Source organism: Hemicordylus capensis, chromosome 6, assembly GCF_027244095.1.
Source record: "Hemicordylus capensis ecotype Gifberg chromosome 6, rHemCap1.1.pri, whole genome shotgun sequence".
Classification (NCBI taxonomy): Eukaryota; Metazoa; Chordata; class Lepidosauria; order Squamata; family Cordylidae; genus Hemicordylus; species Hemicordylus capensis.
The window spans coordinates 54,724,136-54,748,530 of NC_069662.1; the positions used below are offsets into that span (position 1 = coordinate 54,724,136).

General features: G+C 44.7%; 1 protein-coding gene across 1 annotated transcript in view; it reads right to left on the reverse strand.

The window, feature by feature from the left end:
* The window catches only part of KCNH6 (potassium voltage-gated channel subfamily H member 6), a 130,621-nt gene that overhangs the window by 40,136 nt on the left and 66,090 nt on the right, over nt 1–24,395 (reverse strand). The window contains exon 4 of the mRNA XM_053266299.1: nt 8,245–8,453. Within this exon, the coding sequence (XP_053122274.1) occupies nt 8,245–8,453 (209 nt within the window). The remainder of the gene's footprint in view (nt 1–8,244; nt 8,454–24,395) is intronic.

Sequence of the window (24,395 nt, forward strand, 5' to 3'; positions counted from 1 at the left end):
TTAGGACCAACAAAAGGAAGTACTTTTTTCACACAGCACATAATTAACCTATGGAATTCTCTGCCATAGGATGTGGTGATGGCCACTAGCTTGGGTGGCTTTAAAAGGGGCTTAGACAAATTCATGGAGGATATGACTAGTGGCTACTAGTCTGAGGGATATAGGCCACCTCCAGCCTCAGAGACAAGATGCCTCTAAATATCAGTTGCAAGGGTGTAACAGCAAGAGAGAGGGCATGACCTCACCTCTTGCCTGTGGGCTTCTCAGGGGCATCTGGTGGGCCACTGTGTGAAACAGGATACTGGACTAGATAGGCCTTGGGACTGATCCAGCAGGGTTGTTCTTATGACATACAAGATAAGAAAAGGGTTGCCTTTAATTGGACCAGCTTCATTTAGTGCAGGAATATGGACAGATTTGTGTTACAGAATTATTTTGCCCATATATCCATTGTCTTACCATAAAGTTTAAAGTACTGGTAAAGTGAACTATTACATTGAAAACAATATACAAGGCATACAAAACTAAAAGGTCATGCACATGACCATTTTCAGCGGGTGGGGAGGGTGTGGGGGGGAAGCCAAGATGGAGCACACCTTCCTCCCAGATGATCTTGCTCCATGTGTGGGATGCGCTGCTTGTGCGCCCACACGATCTGCACTGCTCCCAGCAGCGCGGAACTCTGGAGGCTGGGAAAACAAGTCCCAGCTTCCAGGAATCCCTAAATATCTATCTATCTATCTAACATATTTTTATACCGCCCAAAAAGCAAGTTCTCTGGGCAGTTTACAAGACAAGAAAAACTACCAATAAAAGATTAAAACATTTCAACAGTTGAAATTTAAAAAGTTAAAACTATTAAAACACAATTAAAACAATGTCTAATTAAAAGGCTGGATGAACAAATGCGTCTTGACTGCCTTTTAAAAAGTTGTAAGAGATGGAGAGGCTCTTATTTCATTAGGAAGTGTGTTCCAAAGCCTCGGGGCAGCAATGGAGAAGGCCCGTCCCTGAGCAGCCACCAGACGAGCCGGTGGCAACTGCAGTTGAACCTCTCCAGATGATCTCAATGGGCAGTGTGGTTCATAGCAAAGAAGGTGTTCTCTTAAATACCCAGGGGCCCAAGCTCTTTAGGGCTTTATAGGTTATAACCAAAACCTTGTACTTTGCCTGGAAACCTATCGGCAGCCAGTATAGATCTTTTAAGATAGGAGTGATATGGTCTCTCTGAGATGACTAAGAGACGAACCTGGCTGCCACATTCTGGACTAATGGCAGTTTCTGGACTACGTACAAAGGTGGCCCCGCATAGAGTGCATTGCAGTAGACAAGTCTGGAGGTGACCAGATATAACGTGCAAGCAATGCAGTGCATTTCGGGATCCCCCTGTGAGTCGGATGTTCTAGGCACCCAGCTCTGGGTCTGCTCGGGCTGCGTGCACATGACCCCAAACCTGGCGCAAAGGGCGCCTGGGGTAAATTCCTGGACTTACGGGGAAGGCAGTACATGGATGGCCTCAATCCCAGTGCTTGACATGGGCAGCCAAACTCAGTCAGGGTTGCCCAATCCTGGGTTTGCCTGCTCGTGTAAACAGCCTCTACTTTTTAAAAGCAGACAAAGCATAACCTCAATAACACTACAAATGCATCAAAACCAAAAGCTTTTCTGAAAAGGAATGTTTTTTCTAGATTATTTGAGTGGAGGTAAGCTTCTTTAGGAAATACCTCCTATAAGACAGAAGCCACAACCATGAAGTCATTGCTTTAGCCCTTGACTGATTCAGCTTGGGATGTTGAGACATTTATCTAAGGTGGAAATTCTCCCCAGATTCTAGGATTTCCAAGATTTCCCCAAGGAGAAACTGAAATTCTCTCAGGAATCACAGGAGAAAATTTGAAGATGTTTCTCAGATAATTTCTTTGCTGGTATGGAGACAGGCACTCCCTAAATATTCTGTTAAATTTGAACACTTGCATATTTCTACCCCAATTTATGCTATAAAATATACTCTTTTTTTGTAATTTTGTCTACTCTGGTATTCTAAGCAGAGGAGATGAACTGTATTCTTAAGCATCAAACATTCAATATTGTGAATCAAGTTTATGAAATGCAAGTAATACAGTTCATTTATGGTTGTGACCCTTTTAGGCTGAGGCACACTGGTTTTGTGTTTTTCTGGATCCATGAGGACTAGAAACATTCTTTATGAGATTCTTGTGGATTCTAACTGGGACAGAATTACACATTATGCATAGTTTCATGACTGTTCTTCATGACCCCCCCCCCCTTTGTTTTACAATACAGCTATTGAGGCAGCAATTATATGCGGAAGGCTGGTGTAAGCGGGAGAAGGTTTTTAACCCTTTACTCAGTGAGGGTAAAAGCAGCTTGGAGAGGCAATCTCTGATGGGAAAATGATGTGAGGGGAAAGGGTTAAGAATCCTTCTTTGCTCATGCTCCTTTCTACTTAATAATGTCTCAAAAAGCGGCTGCCTGCCACCTGCCATAGGATGTACATCATTCCACATTTTATTTGAACAATGGGAAGAAAGAATTGGTTTTATTGTCTTTAATGAGTCTCTTTACTTTATTAATGTTATTCTTTTCTTTAATAAAAGTAAGATTTCAGTAACTTGCAAGTTCATTATTTTCAGCAGAAAGCAATGCTCTTAAGTGGTCTAATATCTTATTCTGCTCAATAATATTTCCCTACCTCATCACTGTTGTGTTAATGTATTCCTTCCTCATGCCTTTACAGATGGACAAAATTCTACTAACTTGGTTAACTTTCGTTTCCTTGGAAATTGTCTTCTTCCCCCCACCATTCATAGGCATCCCTAACATTTTGCAGCTGGAATTTTTTGGGACAGATTAGATACATAATTGAAAATAATTTGTCTCTGTGTTATCTATCTATACATGTTCTCTGTATCACTAGACTATCAACTATCTTGCTCTATCTGCCAACATGATGCTTACGTATCTCAGACCTAATCCCAATACAAGAAAACAGAAGTTCCCAGGCCATTCTGTAAGCCTCTTGAGTATCTCAGAGTCTCTTTGGAGTTTCTACGGTCTTCATATCTGCCAGACACTAGTGACATAATTCTCATATTTCTAACAGCAGTTCCAAGCACTGACTCTATATGAGTCCCTTTGACTATACATAACTGGCTCTAACTTTCATTTGAGAAATGAACTTTGGCTCTCTGCTAACAAAGCTTTCTGAACAATCCACAATCTGAATGGCCTAGAAGTTTTTCACGCAGGACTTTTAAAGACCTTTAGCTTGCATCTGCTCCAGAATGGAGGATGTGCATTCACATATCGGGCAGATTTAACCCAAAGTCCCCGTGAGCTATCGGGGAGCACTTCACACACAATTTGTGTTTTTCACTGCGCGTTAGAGTGCAGCCCAATTTATATCCGGGGTAGAAAAATCCATTTTTTGTGTTGGGTCTTTGGTTAACTTTGAGTTCGCAGTAGAGCCTCGCAGAAAACCCCTGGTAAAGCCTGCTGTGTAGAGAACTCCCTGGAGGAGGAAGCCAGAGATCTTTGCTAACAAAAATCAAAGCCATGATCTCTCACCTGTCCATATGGTGTCAACAGCTGAAAGAGATCCTAAAGGTTACATGAAAATCTCATTCTTGAGGGACATGAGCAAAACAAGGTATTTTGGGGAGGCACAAGCTCCAGGCTGGAAACTGATCTCAGTGCCAAAGGCCAGCCCTTATACTGTGTGAACTGCTACGAAAAAGAGAATGCTATTCCTCCCCAAAACCCTCTCCCTCATCTTCAACAGATTTTCCAGAAGCAAGATAGAAGAAGAGACGTGAGTTTTAGGCGGTATAAAAATATGTCAGAGATGTGAGTTTTGGGCGGTATAAAAATAAGTTAATTTTTTTTTAAAAAAAAATGTATTGACACTTTTGAACTTTGGTGCTGGGGAAGACTTTTGAGGATACCATGGACAGCCAGGAAAACAAACAAATGGATCATTGAACAAATCAATCCAGAATTTTCACTTGAGGCACAAATGACCAGGCTCAAACTATCATACTTTGGACACATTATGAGAAGACCCAGCTCCCTTGAGAAGTCCATACTGCTGGGGAAAGTTGAAGGAAAGAGAAGAAGAGGACGACCAGCAGCAAGGTGGATGGACTCCATTACGGCAGCAGTGAATGCAACTGAGAAACCTTAAAGGCCAAGTAGAAGACAGATCATGGAGAGAATCTACCTATGTGGTCACTAAGAGTTGACACCAACTTGATGGCACTTAATCAATCAGTCAATCAATCAGTCAATCAATCAATGTCTCTCCTCACCCTCTGAGAATATTTACAGTGTTGACCAAGACAAGAAAATCCCTGTGACCCAGAAAATATGCATTCTTAGCTATTCATTTTTTCCTGCCAAACTAGACACCACTCTGTGATGTCAGTCAAAATGTGGTTCACTCCATAGTAATATTTAAAAATGTGTGAAACAGCTGCAGGAATTTGCTTGGGTCAAGCAGATGCCATTGGCAGGATGTGGTCAGTGCCATTTTATCCATCCAACAAACATTTAGATAATTTCAAGATATATGCTGCACAGAAATAACCAGGGACTTTTACACAAGGCAGGCTTTACTGCGAGTTTACGGGGAGGCTTTACTGCAAACTTGAAGTTGTACTAAAAAAAGACACAAATCACTCACAGGTAAATCTAGCCGATACGTGAACACACCTGCTCTATTCCGGAGGAGATGGGAGTAAAGGGGCTTTAAAAGCCCCGTGTGAAAAATTTCCAGGGGACACATAAATTACTCTAATAATGTGGGGTGGGGTGGGGGTGGCGGCTAATAGCAGAGTCACCAAACTCCAAGATCTCACGAAGGCTCATCTCCAGCACCTCTTATTTTTGAATTAAAGTACTGGGTCACACACCAGAAAGCAGCACAATTGTTTTCCTGACCACATTCTATGGCTCAGCACTGTGATAGCTGCTTATCCTATCTGCAGGAGGCATGCAACTGAACGTTTACAAAGAAGCAGCCATGGTTGACAATGGTATGAAGAATGCCACCCCTTACCCTGCACATCCAACCTTATGACAAACTTCCATTACAGAACTATTCACAGATACCCTTCCTTTCTACAGCTTCATTTACCTTGAGCCATAATCCTCTTCCCCCCACCTGTCCAGACCCCTTCTCCCAGCACTTACCGGCTTCAGCTTGAGTTTCAGACTCATTTCTGTCTGTGAGTTGGAAGTAATTGCTGTGTGTGTGAGCAAGGGAGCGGGATGCAGAGAGGGGAGAGACACTGTGCTCCCTAGCCCAGACATTGGATTGCTTACATCACTCCACAGAGTGATAGGGGAAAGCTGTGAATACAGACACGGGCACACACACCATCCATTCATCACCCATATGATTTAGGGTGGAGCTTTAGTTAGCAATGCTTTTGGAAACTTCTTCAGTATTATGGCCCTCCTATTTTTCATCACAGTCATACATTCATCCTAGACCAGCCTAGGGTTGGTTCCAATGTAAAACTTTTTCCGGCCACAGAAGAATATCTCTACAGAAACATTATTGATGCTGGAACAAGTGGGGTGGGGACCACATGAATTTTACAGGGAAGATCCACAGATGGGTTTACCAACTACCAACTCCTCTTTGCAAAGATGTTAATTTCAGTGTTAAGCACATTTCTCTAAGTACCTTTCAAGAAACGCCTTAAAAGGGGACACAAGAAGAGGGCAATTTGGAGGGAATACTAGTGAGCCGGAAGGACAGGAAATGGGAACTTGTGAGAGGGACAAGAATCTTTGCTTCTCCCCCGCTTCTGCCATGCCCTGTTCCCTTGCAACTACTGCCTCTTCCCAAACTCTTCATTGATGCTCTTCTCTTCAGCAATATTTCAAGATGAGCCTGAAAACCACCTCAGCTTTCAAAGTTCCTGTTATATATAACCCATTCATTTCCACAACTTTCTCCACAACTATGAGGAGTAGAAATCTAGGGTGTATTAACATGACCCCCTGGAAACGTAATAGTACTGAGGAAAGCTTCCATTCTGTGGCAAGCCTCATGTGTCTATCCTCTGCAGAATTTGGCCTTTGACATGCCAATACCGGCAGTGTTGCACACAACTACCAGCTCATGATGGCAGAATATGGTAGCTGATGCACACAACCAGCTCACCATGGATTGGGAGCCAACCCATCATGGCTTTTTTCATTACCACACACCCAGTGGTTGTGTAAGTAGGCTTTTTGCTTTGCCCTCTTTTTTGTTTTGCTATTGTTGCAGTAAAAACTCAGACACGTGTGAAATGGTGGAAAGCCCCACACAGTATTTTTCTCCCTTTCTGTGCTCCCTTGCTAATCAACAAGGCAGCTGTCTAGGCTAGGGTTTCTTAACCTTGGGGCCCCAGATGTTGTTGGACTACAACTTCCAGAATCCCCAGACACGGCCTTTGTGGCTGGGGATTCTGTGAGTTGTAGTCCAACAACATCTGGGGGCCCAAGGTTAAGAAACCCTGGCCTAGGCAGCTGTCACAGCACACCACAAAGTTTGAGGAAAGGTATCTACCAAAACACAATTGAGGGTTGTCGCCAGTTAGTCTGCAAATACCAACTGAATTTTATTATGGTCAATGGACTGATGATAATGATGACGACAATGATGATGAAGATGAAGATGATGAGGAAAAAGAACTGAATTTTGAATTATATCCATCTGACTGGGTAAAGAATCAAAACTTGGGACTTCTTTGTAGCCTCCAGAATTAATGTGAGGGGTGGTTAATATTTACTGGCATGATGACTGTGGCAGATCCACAACAGCAAAGTGCTCATAGACTCTGCCCTTTCTGTCCAGCCTTCAGCAATGACCTGTCAGCTCCAATCCTGTCACCTCCAGCCAGCTAATGACCCATTATTGACAAGCTGGTGTCGCTACTGATCAGGCATCAATCCTGTTGCCTAGCAGCAGCCCCTACACGTTGCAGCAGTTTATGTCCTCCCTGCTCCCTGGCAGCAACAGATACAAAGTCTAAATCAATGCACTGAGGAAGCACCGTGCCCCAGCAGTTGTTTCAAAGAGTTTGAGGGAGCTGAGTGCAAGAAAGCTGAGGCGAGAAAGAGAGAGGAGAGCTGGTCTTGTGGTAGCAAGCATGACTTGTCCCCCTAGCTAAGCAGAGTCCACCCTGGTTGCATTTGAATGGGAGACCCTGGTTGCATTTGAATGGGAGGGTTTCAAGTTCCCTCTCTGGCAACTCTAAGATAGGGCTGAGGGAGATTCCTGCCTGCAACCTTGGAGAAGCAGCAGCCAGTCTGTGTAGACAATACTGACCTACATGGACCAATGGTCTGACTCAGTATATGGCAGCTTCCTATGTTCCTAAAGCTGAAGACCAACCTGATGAGTTCAGATAAGAAATCCATCAGGCCACAAAAGCAGAGCTCTCCTGGACAAAGTCCATCTGGTCCAGCATCCTGTTTCCAACGCTGGCTAATCAGATGCCACCAGAAAGTCCACAAGTGGGAGAAGATCGAGATAGCCCTTCCCTGTTATTTGTTTCTAGCATCCAGTGCTCAAGGATGCACTGTCTCTGACCATGAAATATCTATTTAGCTACCATGCAAATAGTCACTGTTGGAATTTGTCTAATCCTTAAAAAATTATAATGTAGTGACCATCCACTCCCACACCCATGTTCTTGAATTAGTGTGTATTTGACATGCCAAATATCTGGAGACTAAGAGCTAACAAGTTATTAAGCATGTCTACTGCAGTGCTAGTGTTGCCTTTTAATACCTCTCATTCTGACTCCTTGTCCTGGTGGTAACCATCTTCATCTCCTGCAGCCTAACCCTGGTCTTTATAAAGATGCTGGTATCTTGCACCAGCCACCCCACGAGTATCTACAGCTTTTTCTGTCTACTCCCTCTGCAGGGAGGAGCCTGGAACCTGGATGACACCCTCAACTGCCAGGGACCAGAGGATCATGTAGAGCAGCAAAGAGGCAACTTCTGTGGGATAGCATTTCAAACCACCTGCCAGCCCTTTCAGTCTCCTCTCTCTGGAAGGAAAGGATTATATCATTCTGCCAGGGACTAGAAGAGACTCCTATAAGCACCACCTCCCTCTAATATATTGTGCCTTTTTGTTAATTTCAATTGTAAAGCCACTTAGGGAGCCTGTCCTGGCTGAAAAGCAAAGTACAAAACAAACGTAGAGGAGCGACATACCTGAGTGACCTTTTCAGTCACATTCTGCGTGCGTTCTGTCACCTTGTGTGGCGCAATGATCTCAATCTCTGTGGTAGAACCTGAGCGGTGTTTCTCCAGGTTGAACTCTACAAAGTTGAGTGTGAACTGCGGAATCTGACTGATGGTCCTGTACTTCATGAGGTCTGAGTCTGATGTGGAATTCTGGTTGGGCTTGACTTGGGAGGCCTCTGAGGGAAAAGGGAATGAAAATAGAATGCAGTTAGGCAGTCAGTAAAACTCAGAATTAATTCCATCAATATCTGGAACTTCACATACTGTATACAGAAAGTGAGAACTCACTATTGACCGGCCTCGAAGGGGACAGAACAATGGGAAGATAGGATTGTGGGATCAAAATGGTAAAAATATGGAATGCTTTCAGTTTAATGGAGTTTACTGGAAGTATAACATATATGGAAATAAAATACATCCATTCTGTTCCAACTCTGTTGCTTTGTAGGAAGTTCAGCAGCCCTTCAACACTACAGCAAAGAGATCAGCACCAAGGCCATCTTACTTCTTCCTCTGTGGTGACAGTGGAGTTCAAAGAGGGAGGTTAATTCTACAGGCTTTGTAATATTTGTAGCCTCTAATATATCAGACATTTCACCAAACCATGCCTCTTAATTTTTGTCAACTCTTTCGTTCTAAAAACCAGTCCCTCCAGCTGCATGATAGTGTGTTTTCCTCAACTGCCGTTTTTAACAACTTACTGTGTCAAAGTTCCACAACAGCAGAGGAGGCACTATCTCCAGGAGAGAGGCCAGGGTCAATGACTGGGCAAACTCTCCTCAAGATAAAATGTTCTTAGCGCTGGCCAGTGTCCATCTCTGATCTTCCTTGCTCTGTGTACAGTTTACTCCTCCTATCTCTGCACTTGGCCCTGATCACTTTCTGCATTGCCTTCAAGGCTCTTTGTCTCACTGCCACAACAGTATCGCCTCTGTCATCTCTCACGTAGCTTCCTCTGTAGCAGGGCCCCGGTTTATCCTCCCCTGCTATGCTTTTGTTTCCTGTGCCTGGAACCCCCTCCCTTTCACCCTCACTTCTTCAGCAAGCCTTTCCCCGAGCCAACCCCAAACTCTTATTGCCTGCTCCTCCACTGCCTCTTGGTTCTCCCCCTACTCTATTCCCACTACTGGTTGCTGCAAGCTCCCATCTTGACCTAAACAGTAACAGTGGGCATTTTGCTCTAAATAACGAGGCCTAAAAAGGTTTGAAAGTATTTTAAACAACCGATGGGGCCAATAAAATATACAATTTTATGGAATCAACAATGCTTTAGACACTCTTAAAACTTTCTTTTTTGCCCCCTTCCCTTTTAATGCCAAATAAATTCATTAGCAACATGTTGCTGATAGTTTCCCCTTCTAAATTAAATAGTTCTGGCTTCATGACAGGCTGAGGGATATTACTGTTTTACAATGCTAGTCCATCAGTTCTGGCTGTGGTGGGGACTGCCAAATGAGTATTTTAATTACTATTAAAAAGAGACCGGAGAGATGCCAGATTTAAAATAAAGGCACCTGAAAAGCTGTGGGTCTATTCTCTGAGTTGCTATGTCCTCAAATGTACTAGAGAGGCAAGTCTCAAGGGCTGCCCATATGAAGGCAGTAGAAGAAATTGCCAGGGAAGGTGTGAGTTTATACAACACTTCCCTGCTTGATCAGTTGTTGTTTGCTTCTTGATTGGCCCCCTGGGAGGAAATGTCTGTTTCAGCTCACAGTAGTGCAGGAAGCTGTGTGCCTCCTGTCACTAGTTATGTAAGCCAATGTAGCTGGGGCCCAGGGCCAAATTTACTGTTAGGTGCCACCAAGGGCTGCGCAGAGCAAAATGTGCAAGCTGCCCCACACTGTCTCCGATTAGAAGCCACCAAGTTAGCAGCACCAGGAGCCCCTGGCTCCATGCACTGCCGCCTTGTTCAATGAGACACCAGGGCTGTAGGTAGGAGTATCAATCCCCCTAGAGTTCTCAGGTACTGGAGGGACTCCACTTATTCAGGCTGGCAATTGGCTCTCCTCAACAGGATGAGCTCTAGAGGCACCCTGTTCAATGATAGTCTTTACTGGTTCTGAGCTTGGTTTCTGGTTCTTCTGGCTGCACTGTGGTTCCGCTGGTTCTGAGCTTGGTTTCTGGTTCTTCTGGCTGCACTGTGGTTCCGCTTTGGCACTCCCTTTCCAGCGTCAGTGGGTGTGCTCCTGCTCCCATTTCCCAGCAGTGTTTCTCAGGTATTTGGCATCATAGCCATCAGATTCATATATATTCATACAGCAACACCGTTTTGGAGCTCAGCAGTGCTCCTCCACTGAGACGGGAGGTAGACAAGAATGGTGTGTGCATGCAGCAAAATGATGATGGCAGGAGTCTACAGCTGGGCTGTGAATGGGGGTGACAGTGGTGGTAGCATTGTCTTGATTGCCTAGGTTCTCAAATGTGTTAAGGTCATTCTAGCATCCATGATTAATGGATGCTTGTGGATATGCTACCATTGATGACACACTGATCCATTTTATTTTTTAGAATAGGCAATTGATTATTCAGACCAAAGAACCACTATGCTATGAAGGTTACACAAGCAAATGCTTGAAAAGTGTAAATGAGGTCTGTCATGATGATTCCCACGTACAATTCTCTAGTGATCTGGGCTCCAAGTCATAGCGGGGTGGGGGTCTAAGAGTTAATGGACGGATGTTAGGGGCTTTGTTGTCACCATATTGTTTCCTCTCTGCCAGAACTCCCATAGGAATGGAATGTGCCCTGTCTGCCAGAACTCCCATAGAATGTGCCCTGTCCTTTCTCTAGCTTGTGTCTTCTATATGTGTGGCTAAGGGGGCAGCAGGGCTGGCATCAGAAGTTGGCATTGTTGGGCAGCTGGCAAGGGCCCAGGACCCTTAAAAGGGCTCACTGTGTACCCTGTGTAGCCTTCATATGGTGGCAACGGCAGAGTGACTCTCTTAGGTCCTACAGCGCTAGGAGGAGGCTTATGGAGGGAGTTTGCTGAGGACTCACTGAAGCCTGGAGCTGAACCTGCAGTAAGGGAGTAATAGGAGAAGGAACTGAACACCAGTTTGCTTCAGAAGTTCCTATATTTGGTTTAGTGATTTACCTGTAAGGAATTCAGGTCAATTAATAATGGGAAGCATTCTTGATAGGAAGACGTTGCTTTAGCATCCTTCAGCTTCCCTGTACAAAAAGGTCACATGCCCATAGGAGGAACAGTCAGCCCCTTTTTTACTACAGGATATTTTCAAAAATACCCGAGGGGAGGCAGTATTTGGAAATTTAACCTAAAACAAACATTTAGATCCTGCTTTTCTGTTCATGCCGAATACCCAAGTAAAGTAGCCATTGATTCATTCATCTGAGAGGCGAACCCGCCATATCTAGCTTCTGCAAGCATTATCAGGCCAAAGCACTGAGCGCAACTGGCACCAGCCCAAGGGTTAAGGCACATAGTCAACATGAGAACAGTACATACTTTCCCCCTACCTGAGTTTGCCCTCCTTTTCCTGAATTTTCTTTGGAACTCAGACTTTGTGGCCTCCAAATTCTCCAAGGAGGAGACCCGGCGGAGGCTATGGAAGCTGCCCCCAGGACGGAAACGGCCCAAACCCCTGGCAGCGTGTGGCCCTCGTGGCCCTAGGGAAGGCAGCTCTTGCACTGGGAGGGAGCAGGGTGCTTCAGGATCAGGTGAAGCCTCCAGGCTTGGCCTCCTCTCTTTCCCCAGAAGTGCTTCCATTTCGGATTGGACACAGTTCTCCGTGGGCAGAGTCTTCAACTCCTTCAGTTTTAAGGAGTCCCCTCCAGGCTTTAAGACAGCCAGGAAGAAAGCGTTTCATTAAGAAGAGCTCTTCAATGTTGAAAGCAAAATGAGAGGGGAGGGGGAAAGGAGGAGACAGAGCTGGAAAGTACAGTCATGCCAATGGGTTGATTATTGCATGCGTATGTTCGCTTGGTATACTTCGTCTTCTCAGTTTCAGTAGCCTGGGTTAGGTTTGCACAGCTACTTAATAGCAACACTTCACATTACAGAGTGCTTTAAATATTCAAAGCACTTTGCTTACATGTTCTCAGTCATCCTTACAACAGCCCTGTAAGGTAGGTCAGTATTATTATCAGCCCCGTATTTCAGCTACAGAGCTAAAGCTCTGGGAAGAGGATCTCACCTAAGTCCACCTAATGATCTAGTAGCAGACATCACATTTGAACCAGGGACTTCATGGTTTTCACAGCTCAGTCTCTTGGTATGCTAGAATACACTCTACTTCAGATTAAAAATACATTATAGTTCTTGCTCAGTTCTCATTAGGGATGAATTTACATAACCAGTTGTTTTTCTGTCTTTCTTTTTTCCAGGAAAATAATAACCAGAAGATATATCTCTCCGATTCTTCCATGATTATTCATTCTTAAACACATTTGCAAAGGTGAAGTCATGATTTAATCACAAGAAATTGCCATGTTAATTTCAGTCTTTGAGTTTCCTGTGTTTGAATCTCAACTTCACCTTGTCTGCTAGGGATGTGCAAATTGATTCAAATAGATTTGAATCTGGGTGATTTGAGTGATTCAAATTTGAATCAAATTTTTGAAATTTGATTCAAAGGTCATTTGGCATTTTTTTCAAACAATTCAGAGCCCCTGATTGGTTAAAAAAGGTGCCAGAACAGGCTTGAATATACATCCCTATTGTCTACAATGGCAAAATTATGGGGAAATGACTTCTCTGTGACAAAGGAATGGGTTTGTTTGTGGCAGCATTTCTCATACAGTCACCCTGAGAGAAGAGTAAAAATGGGGAGGGAGCATGAATGACATCCTCCTGAAAGAAGGGTTAGTGTCCCTAATCCTGAATAGTGTGTTCCTGAGGGTATTGCCTTGTCTACACTGCCCAAAGCATGATATTCACCATGAAAAGCAACTTTGTAATGGTTATTGCTACTGCATGGATAGTGGCTGACATCCAGATTAACACTGTGTGTGCACAACAAAGTTGCACTAGTGCAAGAGGGTTGCTGCCCAAAGTCACAGCAGGGGGCATGCCACAGTTTACATACCTTGCTATACAGGTGCCAACATGTTTGTGCTCGTGCAACGCTAGTCTGGAACACAAGTGCCTGACTTAGCACAACTAACTAGCACGACGTGTTTGCACAAGCACAGAGTTTGTCTGGATGTCAGCTGCTGTGATTAGTTAATGGCTTACAAGGACGTATTTGGGTAAACACTGCAGAGGGCCCAGCTAGTTTGATAAGGAAAAACTAGAATTTATAGGGGGAAACTGGAACTTTACTCCTGTACCTAAGGAGAGGATTCATATGGATGCAACTAGAGTGGAGCAGAGTGGAGTAGAGTGGGGGATTATTATTATCATCACTGATAATAATTAAAAATATGAATATATACCACTTTTCAACAAAGGTTCTCAAAGCTGTTTACTTGGGAAAAAGGAATGAGAAAATGGTTCCCTGACTCAAAAGGGTCCACAATCTAACAAGAAGCACTAGGGAGACACCAGCAACAGTCACTGGAATTGATTTTTTTTTTAGGGGGGGGGTCTGTAATGATTTAATGTGTTGTGTGTGTTTATCTCAAGTTTTAATGCTTGAGTGTTTATCTCAAGTTTATCTCAAGTTTTAAAAAACCACACGTTTTTTAAAAAATAAAGTAGTGCTTTGCATAGAAAATTATAAGGCGCACCCATGCTGGGAAAAGTACATAAACAGTTGGTTCACAGCAGTAGTGAAATATAGTGCAGGATACCCTATTAGCTCCCAACAGAAAAGATTTTTTTTTCCCCTGCCCAGAGAACAATTTGTTATGGGGCAGCTAATAAATAAAGTTTATTTATTTATTTATTATTAACACTGGGCTCAATAAGGACAATTACTCACTCTCTCTCTCTCTGTTAAATTCAAGGCTTGTTCACACAACCAGGATTAAGGTAGGAGAAGCCCCCTACCCTAATCGGGGGTTGAACGTGCTCCTGTTTGCCAAGCACCTGTTAAAACCAGGGTTGGAGAGAGAGGAAATGATCATGTGGGAAGCAGCTGGGAAGGAGAGGTTTGTCCTATGCAGCAGCTGTACCCAGCTGCTGAATGTGGTAGAACAAACACCTCCTCCCCTACACAGTCACTTCCTCCCCTCTGAGCTTGGTTTTAAGTTGCAGGTGATCAGCAGATGGGAGTGTGTTCAGCCCGTGATTTAGGGTAGGAGGCTCCTCCTCCTATCCTAATCCGGGTGTGTGGAGTGCCCTATAAGAGAGCCGCCAAGGTCCAGCAGAGACAGCGGGGAGATAGGCCTGGCTCACGAGGGGTTCAGACCTGGGGATTCAGCAAAAGCAAGTTCCTTAACAAGTGAGACATCGGGGTTTCAGCAAGGCAGCAAAATCTATGCATGGCAAGAGCCAAGATAATGGCACTTGTAGGAAAAACATTTTCTTTCATTGAATTTAGAGAAGCTCCAACCTGTGCTACTCTCTCAATGGGTTCAGGATGCTCAGAAATAACTCTCAATTTCCTTCTTTCCCCCCTCTCCTGAGCCTCCTAGCAGTTGCTAATGTTGCTTCCTTAACCTGCGATACATACATTTGTTTTGGCAGCTTGATTTCACAGGGGTTCCTCCCACCACAAACATTGTGGGTTTTCTGCTTATTACATTTTTTTGCTGTGCAATTTTTGCCTTCTAAAGAGTCTAAAGCCTACTTGATGAAACAAATGCAAATGGAGGCCAAGTCACTATAGGAAAACAGGAAGCTGCCTTCTACCAAGTCAGACCATTGGTCCATCTAGCTCAGTATTGTCTACACAGACTGGCAGCAGCTTCTCCAAGGTTGTAGGCAGGTATGTCTCTCAGCCCTATCCTGGAGATGCCAGGGAGGGAATTTGGGACCTTCTGCTCTTCCCAGAGTGGCCCTGTCCCCTAGGGGGAAGATTTTATCTATCTATCTATTTATACCCCGCCCAAACTTACATCTCTGGCGGCAGCTATAGTGCTCACATGTAGTCTCCCATTCAAATACAAACCAGAATGGACTCTGCTTAGCAAAGGGGACAATTCATGCTTACTACCAGAAGACCAGCTCTCCTCCCTACATACTGAGCCCCAAGATATTCTTATCCTACAGTACATTTTTAATCTTCTTTACCCTCCCAAGACTTTTTTTTTTGTTATGAATGCTGTGGCCAGAGATAATGGATCAAGAGCAGGGATCCACATATTTAGGCTTAGTTCATTAGCCAGCCATTGGTTCTGGTCACCACCAGTCCCCTCTCTTCCCTCAGATCCTTTTCTGGCACACAGGCAGAGGTGCACTGGGATATAGAAATGGTATGAAACAGTGGGAGCCCTCTCCTACTGCACAAAAAGGATTCCTGCAGTTCCTTACCTTTTCAAAAATGGCAGTGGAAATGGTGAAGAGATCAGGGTGGTGCTGGGTGCCTAGCTTGCCAGAGGGCTGTCTATTCGCCACTGGCATGCGTTTAAGTGAATTTGTAGATGCCTGATCAAGAGTTCCCAGATGGTAAACTCTACTCTGCCACAACACTCATGCATTAGCAAGAAGTTTTGAGGCTTTGCAGCGTTCCTTATCAGATTAATCTGACCTGCTTGGAACAGAGTCTTTTCAATTCATCCACTGACAGAGACAGTGGTGACTTGCAACCATAGCAGAGATTATTATTTCTATGATGCAACAGGGGCAACCTCCCCCTTACTAGTGCTGTGGCACTAGCCTTCGTTTCATTAATATGAAGTGATATGCAGAGCTTTTGCAGTTTAGTATTGTGCAGTATGCCAGCCTGTACCTCAATATATTGACAACTTGGGCATGCCTTTGAGCATTTAATAATGCAGCAAGTGGTTTCTTCCCAGACTGCCTATCTAGAACTTTTATGTAACAGGATTGGTGACTGCTACATGTACATATTGCAAATCTTGATCCTGACAGAACAATAAGAGAATTCCACTTGGCTATACTTAAAATTCCCAGCAACACAGCAGCGGAATTTTGTTGGACATGCCCCTATGGATGGTGAAAACCTGCATGTGTCTAGCATGGCAATTGGAAGTACCTTCTGCCTGGTATTATCTGGAAAGTTTTCAGCAAGGAGGTAAGCAGCAGCATATTTTTTGTGATATTTAATTTCACTGAGGGTCTCTTTTTTTAATGTTCTGCTTGGAAACATTGTTGAAGGGCAGTACAAAGATCATATAATAAAAGCAACCCCTCAATAAGCAACAGTCCATGAGTTTAAAAGAGGGAAAGTAGATGCATTCCCTTGCACCTACTGCAGTGGCAGCTGTTTTCATCTTTTAATGCATTATTAATTTTTTAAATGAATTAATTTTTGACTTGGAGCATCAGGAACATGCGTAAGATGCCCCATGAGCAGAGATTTTATGTAGAATTACAAGGATTATGATTTTATGCTGAAATACTTTGATCAGTCATCACAGCAAAATTATGTAATCCCCATAACTCTTCCCCTTCTAACCAGTATTGCTGTTTCCATTCACACATTCATTCCAAACATATTGCTTTGCTAAATGGCCTTTTAAGGATCTCCTCTTACTTCATGAAAGAAACACCTTAATCCACAAAGACATGCAATCCTCAGGATGCAACTAGTTGTAATTCAGGTTATTTGAGCCCAGGATCTGCCCTACCCCTTTAAAGACAATAGCAGCTGCAGGGGATGCTGAATTGGACTGGAACCTTAGGGCTTGGGGGAGGATTTCTAATGCTTTACCCTGCATGAGCATCGGCAGTGGGGCAAAAGGCACCTTCACATATACACACACACACACACACACACCACCTGAATGAGCCAGTTCCATTGAATTCAATGGGTCTTACTCACAGGTAAGTGGATATAGAATTGTTGCCTTTACTGCTCCCCCTCAAATTCCTGCAGACCCCCATGCCCCGCCCCCCAGGTATCGCAAGGCTACTTCCAGGGCCTGCAAGGCAAAGCATATTATTAAATATACAGGTTGCTCTTAATTTAAATATCTAGTTTTTGCCCCAACTCTACACTTAAAAGCCGTGCAGTAACAGTCTGGAAGTAGCCTTGTATGTGATGCACTGCCCTCTAATGGCTACATTTAGAATTGCACAGAAGCATATCAGCATCCATACAATTCCTATCGAAGCTTACAGATCCACCTTTAGCATGAACAGTAACAGTCTGATAAATGGAAGTTCAGGGATAGCAGCCTGCCACAGCTGGCATAGACAGGAACTAGTGCAGAACTGGGATTGGGTGGGGGTGGGGGCTATGCCTCACCCTATGGCAGTAAATGGCTCAAGCTCTGTCCTCACTGGATTGTTAACTGCTCTCCTGTTGTAGAGTCCTGGCTGAGCCACAGAGAGGTACTAGGACTTAATCAAATTTGCTATCACAGGAGGTAGCAGGGGAGCAGAGGAACAGAGCTGGTGTCCTAACCTAACAGGTGAGCTTATTAGCATACAAAGTCTATGGTGATTACCTTTCCATAGTCAATGGCTACTCCATCAAACTCAGTGGCAGTCAGAGATTTCCGCTGGAGTGCAAGACGCTGCAGGGACGGGAGACTAAACTTCAACCTCTTACTTTCACCTTGTTAAAAAAAAGAAAACACACAAAACAAAAACAAACACACACACAAACCCCCCAAATGTATCTTTGTGGGAGATGGGGCCAGCGAGAAGAGAAGGATTGTGATATCGTCCCCTTATCCCTGTGGAAGCTCATAGGAAGCTGCCATATACTGAGTCAGACCATAGGTCCATCTAGCTCAGTACTGTCTACACAGACTGGCAGCGGCTTCTCCAAAGTTGCAGGCAGGAATCTCCCTCAGTCCTATCTTGGAGATGCCAGGGAGGGAACTTAAAACCTAGATGCTCTTCTCAGAGCAGCTCCATCCCCTAAGGGGAATATCTTACAGTGCTCACACTTCTAGACTCCCTTTCATATGCAACCAAGGTAGACCCTGCTTAGCTAAGAGGACAAGTCATGCTTGCTACCACAAGACCAGATCTCTACCACAAGACCAGCTCCCGATATCCCTTCGTGCCTGAAGCTGCATGGAACTTGGCTCACTTTGGAGCAGGAGATGATAGTTTATTTCTGCCTAGTTAGACCTATCCTGCAATAAAGTGTCAGCCCTGGCAGGGATTTAAGAAGCAGAGCATGGCACTTCTGTAGGGTTGCAGCCAGAAAGGCTAGCTCCTCTCCAGAAAGACTGAAAGTTGGGAAGCTGTCCATCCAAGTGGTTAGATACACCAATGATTAATGGACAATATATGACAATTAACTGTGCATCTATTTCTCACATTAACTTAGCTGGCTAAGGTAAACTTTTAACAGGAATATTTAAGAGAGAGAGGAAAAGAAAAATGAAGACAGAATGTAAGAAGTAAAAAAAGAGTATAATTCTGAGAACTATTATGAACTGCATGGCTATAAATTAAGATGAAAATTGATAATGATATATCGATTCATGATTGAACTAATCAAATTGAATAATTAAGCATGCATTGATCTGAATATTGACATAATTAATTGAATATTTTCCCCAATGGATCATTAGCACATTAAGCAACAGCAGAAGAGAGTGTCCTACCCAAGTTACTACTTTGAAACATTTAAACTTTAATGATGTAGATTGAATTAGGCAATCTATTGTTAAATCTACATGATGAATTTGAAGATGTGGGGTAAAAGCATGGTAGACACACCTATACTGTATGGATAAACAATCGTTATCAGGGAAGATGGGCCATTATGACAGTCTGGTATTTGTTGGACTACATTTGTCCATACGAATCTGCCAAGGCCCCTTGTTCAGCATCTGCTTGCCATCCCAGCATCCACGGAGATTCAGTTGGCAGGGATTAGAAAGAGGTCTTTTCAGTTGAGGCCCCTGGCCTTAGAATGGCTCCCTGCAGGAGCTGCTTGGCCAACAGTGATAACTTACAGGAGGGATGGATTCTAGAAGCTCATGCCTCTGGACCAGTGAGAGAAAGTTCAAAGGAGGTGTGGGGGGATATATTGCAGGCTGGCTAAAGTCCTGAATAGAAGCACTCCTGTTAGGGGCTGGGGATATACTGCCATACTTTGTTGCAGGTCCCCATATGGTTTCTCTAACAGCAAACTTGGGTGGCTCAGTGCTGACCAGTCAAGAAGTGAAACGGGGCCACCCAGAAATAAGGCAGGCATTTCTACATATACTTGGGAGTCTCCCTAGGTATCCAGATGTGTATAAGTTTGTAAATGTTAAGGAAAAAAGCATCTAATAAACCTCTTAAACAGTGCAGCAACAACTTGAAAATGCCATGATCTGGACTTTGGGAAGCAGGTAGAACTCTGATATGGATAGGAAAGAGCCAGCCAGGACAGGAGAATCAGTGTCAGCCATGGAGGTGCTGGATTGAAGCCTGATATTGCACCTGAATCTGCCAACCCCATGCCTGTCAGGCCCCTGAACCCCCAGAAATTGCATCTCTTAAGCCAGATTCTCCAGAGGAACCAGGCCCTTTCCTACTAGAGGCCTCATGCTTCTCGGTGCCTGCTCCCTGACACAGGCATTGCACTAGGTGAGAAATGATGAAGAGGTAATGGAGTGCTTGCCTTCAGATCCAAAGATTGCTCTTTTAAGGCTCACTACACCTTAGCCAGTCACCTAATGGTGCCGTGGGGGAATGACTTGACTAGCGAGCCAGAGGTTGCCAGTTCGACTCCCTGCTGGTGTGAAACACCTATAATCAGGCAGCAGTGATATAGGAAGATGCTGACAGGTATAATCCCATACTGCACGGGAGGAGGCAATGGTAAACCCCTCCTGTGTTCTACCAAAAACAACCAGGGCTCTGTGGTGACAAGAAGTCGACACAGACTGACGGCACAACTTTACCTTTACTCCTTAGCCAGTAGGGGATGTCTGAGGGTCAGGAGGGATTTAAGATTCAGTTGGAGTTGAGACACGCCATTGGAAGAATTTGTGTGTCCCCCGGCTCTCTCCATGGTCCTGAAAGACCTGCCGTTGATCACCCTTTGTTGTTTGATATACAAGTGACCCCTGCCTGTTTCTTGCAAGTCCTCCATCTCTGCCAGACTGCTTGCTACCCCTATGTCCTCCTGAGCATAAGCTCAGCCTTGCCAGAATTGGATAGTGGGCTTGCAAGACCTATGCAATATTGAGAGCAATTGATCCACAGAATGTTTGGGTGTCTGTGAAAGGGGGGAAGGGGAAAGGAGAGGGAGAGAGAGAGAATTAGCCTGCTGAAGCCTTTAACAGCTTAAAGTAAATATCCTGGGGGGAAAGGTTAGAGTTGGAAGGGTGTCTGTCATTAAGTAAACAAAAAACAAAAATCCCTCTCAGAACTATAGAGGAATGTTTCAGGACCGAAAGGAAAAAGGAAACCAGGTCTCATTCTTACTCCCCAGAACCACTCTCTCCTACATAGCAATACAATCTTCAGGTTTGGGCTGACAGCCAGCCACAAACCCGAGCTTTTTAGAGCCGTATGACAGATGGAAGGTGGTGATGGTGGTCATTCAGGCATGGCCTCCATCATGAGTTGGTAAAGATGGGCATGGACCTCATGTCCCATGCCAATCCACATTTTGGAAGTGAAGGACTTTGCACTGTCTCTTGTCTCAAAGACAGTGGAGGACAGACTAGTGAGTCAGAGGGCTAGAGGGTCAAGACATTGGTCATCCCTTCTCTACTGCTCTGACACTATCCCTTTGGAATGTAGATTGCTACTCTTAGGGACTAACTTCCTTCCTTCCTGCTTTGCACTTCCTCTCTCCCTTCTCTCCTGTTCCTTCTACCTTGCAACATGCAAGCTCCTCTCCCCTGCACCATGTGTGCAGAGATGCAGAATCCATCTGCATCCAGCTAGCTAGCTAGATTAGAGATCCTAACTCCTCACTTTCCTATCTAGAATGGAGTTCTCTAATAAATACCACTTATATTGATTTGAAACTATGAACTTGCTCCAAGTTACTTTACTCTCAGCATACATGCACGCCTAACTAAATTCTGCTGTATTGTGCCTCTGTGTACTCTGCTATAATGAAAAAGGTTTTCTCCTACCAGAAACAATTCCCAACACCACACCCATCCAAGGGCCCACCCAGGACCCAGTCAACCCTTTTGCAAAAGCAGTAATGGTGTGAGTTGGCCAACAAATCACACCACTGCCTTCATTACCAGGCACCTCCCATCTGCAGATGAGAGCATTCTCACAGAGGCCCCTGTGTCATCACAGGGTCTCCAGGGGATGCTTCCATTGGTCAGTGGGGATGGAAAGGGGAACATAGGAAGCTGCCATATACCGAGTCAGACCCTTGCCCATCTAGCTCAGTATTGTCTACACCAGGCCTGCTCAACTTAGGCCCTCCAGATGTTTTTGGACTACAATTTCCACAATCCCCAGCCACAGTGGCCAATAGCCAGGGATTATGGGAGTTGTAGGCCAACATCTGCAGGAGGGCCGAAGTTGAGCAGCCCTGGTCTACACAGACTGCCAGCGGCTTCTCCAAAGTTGCGGGCAGGAGTCTCTCTCAGCCTTATCTTGGAGATGCCAGGGAGGGAACTTGAAGCCTTCTGCATGGAAGCAGGCAGATGCTCTTCCCAGAGTGGCCCCATCCCCTAAGGACAGTCTCTTACAGTGCTCACACATGTAGTCGCCCATTCAAATGCAGCCAGGGTGGACCCTGCTTAGCAAAAGGAACAAGTCATGCTTGCTACCACAATACCAGCTGAGACTTTTGCAGCAGCTCCTCCTCCTCATTGATCAATGGGCTTTCTTCCAGACCCATGCATCTTCACAGGAGCCTGGAGGGATGCCCATTGTCTGGTGGAAATGAGAAAGTCACTGTTGCCAAAGATGCTGAAGACCTCGGCAGCAGCAACTGCTTAGTTCTCACCCTCTGAGTATGAGAGCAGGGAGCAGTTGCCACCAAAGCAGTCAAAGGCTTCAGCAGCAGCTCCTTTTCATTCCCCTGGGAGGGAGGCGCTTCCACTGCTGCCTGCTCACCTACTAAGCCATGTGGGAGGCACATGCACTGTGGGAGGAGGCAGCGCAGGGCCCAGCACACCCTGTCTTCAGCCCTTTTTTTTGGTGGGTGGGGGGAGGCAGGGGGAAAAAAGTGACACCTCCCCCCATGCAAGCCCTGAACACCACATTTTGTTGCAGGTCCCCACCTGGGCTTCCTTAATGCTCCTTCCCCCTAACTGAAATAAAAGCAACAGCCATAATAAAAAGTGTAAAAAAAACCACTCCTCCCCCACTTCGGTTACTGTTGTGTTATATTTAGTAATCCTTTATGTTTTGTCATTGAGAAGTTTGTCCCAGTGGAGATCCTGCAGAGAGTGTGTGAGGGGTGGGCGGAGTCAGAAAGAAAAGGGAGGGAAAAGAGAAGGAGAAACTGGAGTTGTTCTGAATAAAATCCTAGTTAAATCTACCAAAGATTGCCTTGTGTTTATGACGGAAGTTGTTATAAAACATTTGGTGAGATTTTGAATGAGCTACGTGCATGAGCCTGCAAAGCTTGTGAATGTTCTTGCATCTGAATTACTGGGCCTACATTCCTGGACTGCTGCAGTCTACCAGAGTTGTGCACAGAACCTGTTTGGTGTTCTGTTCCAACCTGGAAAAGAATGCCAAACATCTGGAATGTTCCAACCAGAACTTTCCAACTGATTAAGTTCCAACTGGTGTTTCACCAGAACAGAACTGTTCCACTCGGAACATGGTGTTTGTTTGTTTTTAAACACAATATAAAAGAGGATACTTTGACATTAAACATAGCTTCTTACCAGTGGTACCACTGGCACTGAAAGCCACAGCGTTGGTGCTCCCTCTGGCATCTTGAGCAGCAGCAGTGCGTCTTCGAATCTCACTGGATGTGCGGAAGCCAGGTGAGATCTGGAGATGTACCGCCACACGAGATGCAGGCGGGAGTGCCATGGCAGCAGCCTTCAGTGCCAGCAGTACCACTGGTAAGAAGCTATGTTTAATTTATGTCAAAGTAACCTCTCACCACCACCCCAGCATTGCCCTCACTATATTGAGATCTTTAAAAAACAAACAAACATGGAAGACTCATAATGTTCCAAGTGGAACAGTTCTGTTCCGTTCCGAGTTTGGAACAGGCTGCCATATTTTAGGGGTGTTCTGTTCCGAGTTTGGTGCACTCAAAACACCCCGTTTCAAGTTGGGGCGTATTCGGAACATTCTGCACATCCCTACATTCTAATATTGCTGCTGCTGATTGCTTCTCTATCTTCCTGACTTGCACAACTGCTGAAGGCATTTTTCTTTATCAATTCTGGACTCTGTTATTCACTTGGATGTTCACTGCAGCACGGCTCAGATCCCACCACCACCTTTTTTCTTGTCCACCCCAGAAGAATCTGTTCTTCCCTAGAAAGAATGGAGGTCCTATTTATGCAATTACCTCCTCACTATACAGACCCCTGATTTTACTTAGCAAAGCAGAAGGCTATATTGCCCAGGCCCTGAAGGCCAAAGAATACATAATCATTTGCCTTTTCTTACCAGCTTGGAAGGGGATGCCAACCCTTACCAAGCTGCTCTTCAAGCCTTAGGTGATCATTTCACCCCTACTGAACGTTACAAGTTCTGTTCTAGATACCAACTACCTGGTGAATCTATTGATCAGTATGTCACAGCATTGCGTGCCTTCAGTGTAACCTGTGAGTTTGCCAACTTTACTGATAAAATGATCAGGGACCAGATTGTTATGAAAACAAACTGCTCCAAACTGCGTGAAAAACTGCTACTACTGGAAGGGAAACTGAGCTTGGATAAAGTTATAGAGATGGCTAGGAGGGTGGAAAATGCTCTCCACTGTGCCAAATTGTTCTCTTTGGTACCCCAAAACCAACCTTCTGAAATCCAGGCTGTTCAGTCTATATCCTTCCAAACCCAATCTTCTCGGATGATACTGCCCCAGAAAGTGACAGCACATGAAAGGAAGAGTTACCACTGGTACCGATGTGGAGATTCCGCCTAAAAAGCCAATTTTGTTCACCATCCTGCATGGAAGGTCACTTGCAACAGGTGCAAGAAAAGGGGGCACTTTATTCTGCAAGAAAAGGGGGCACTTTTGTGC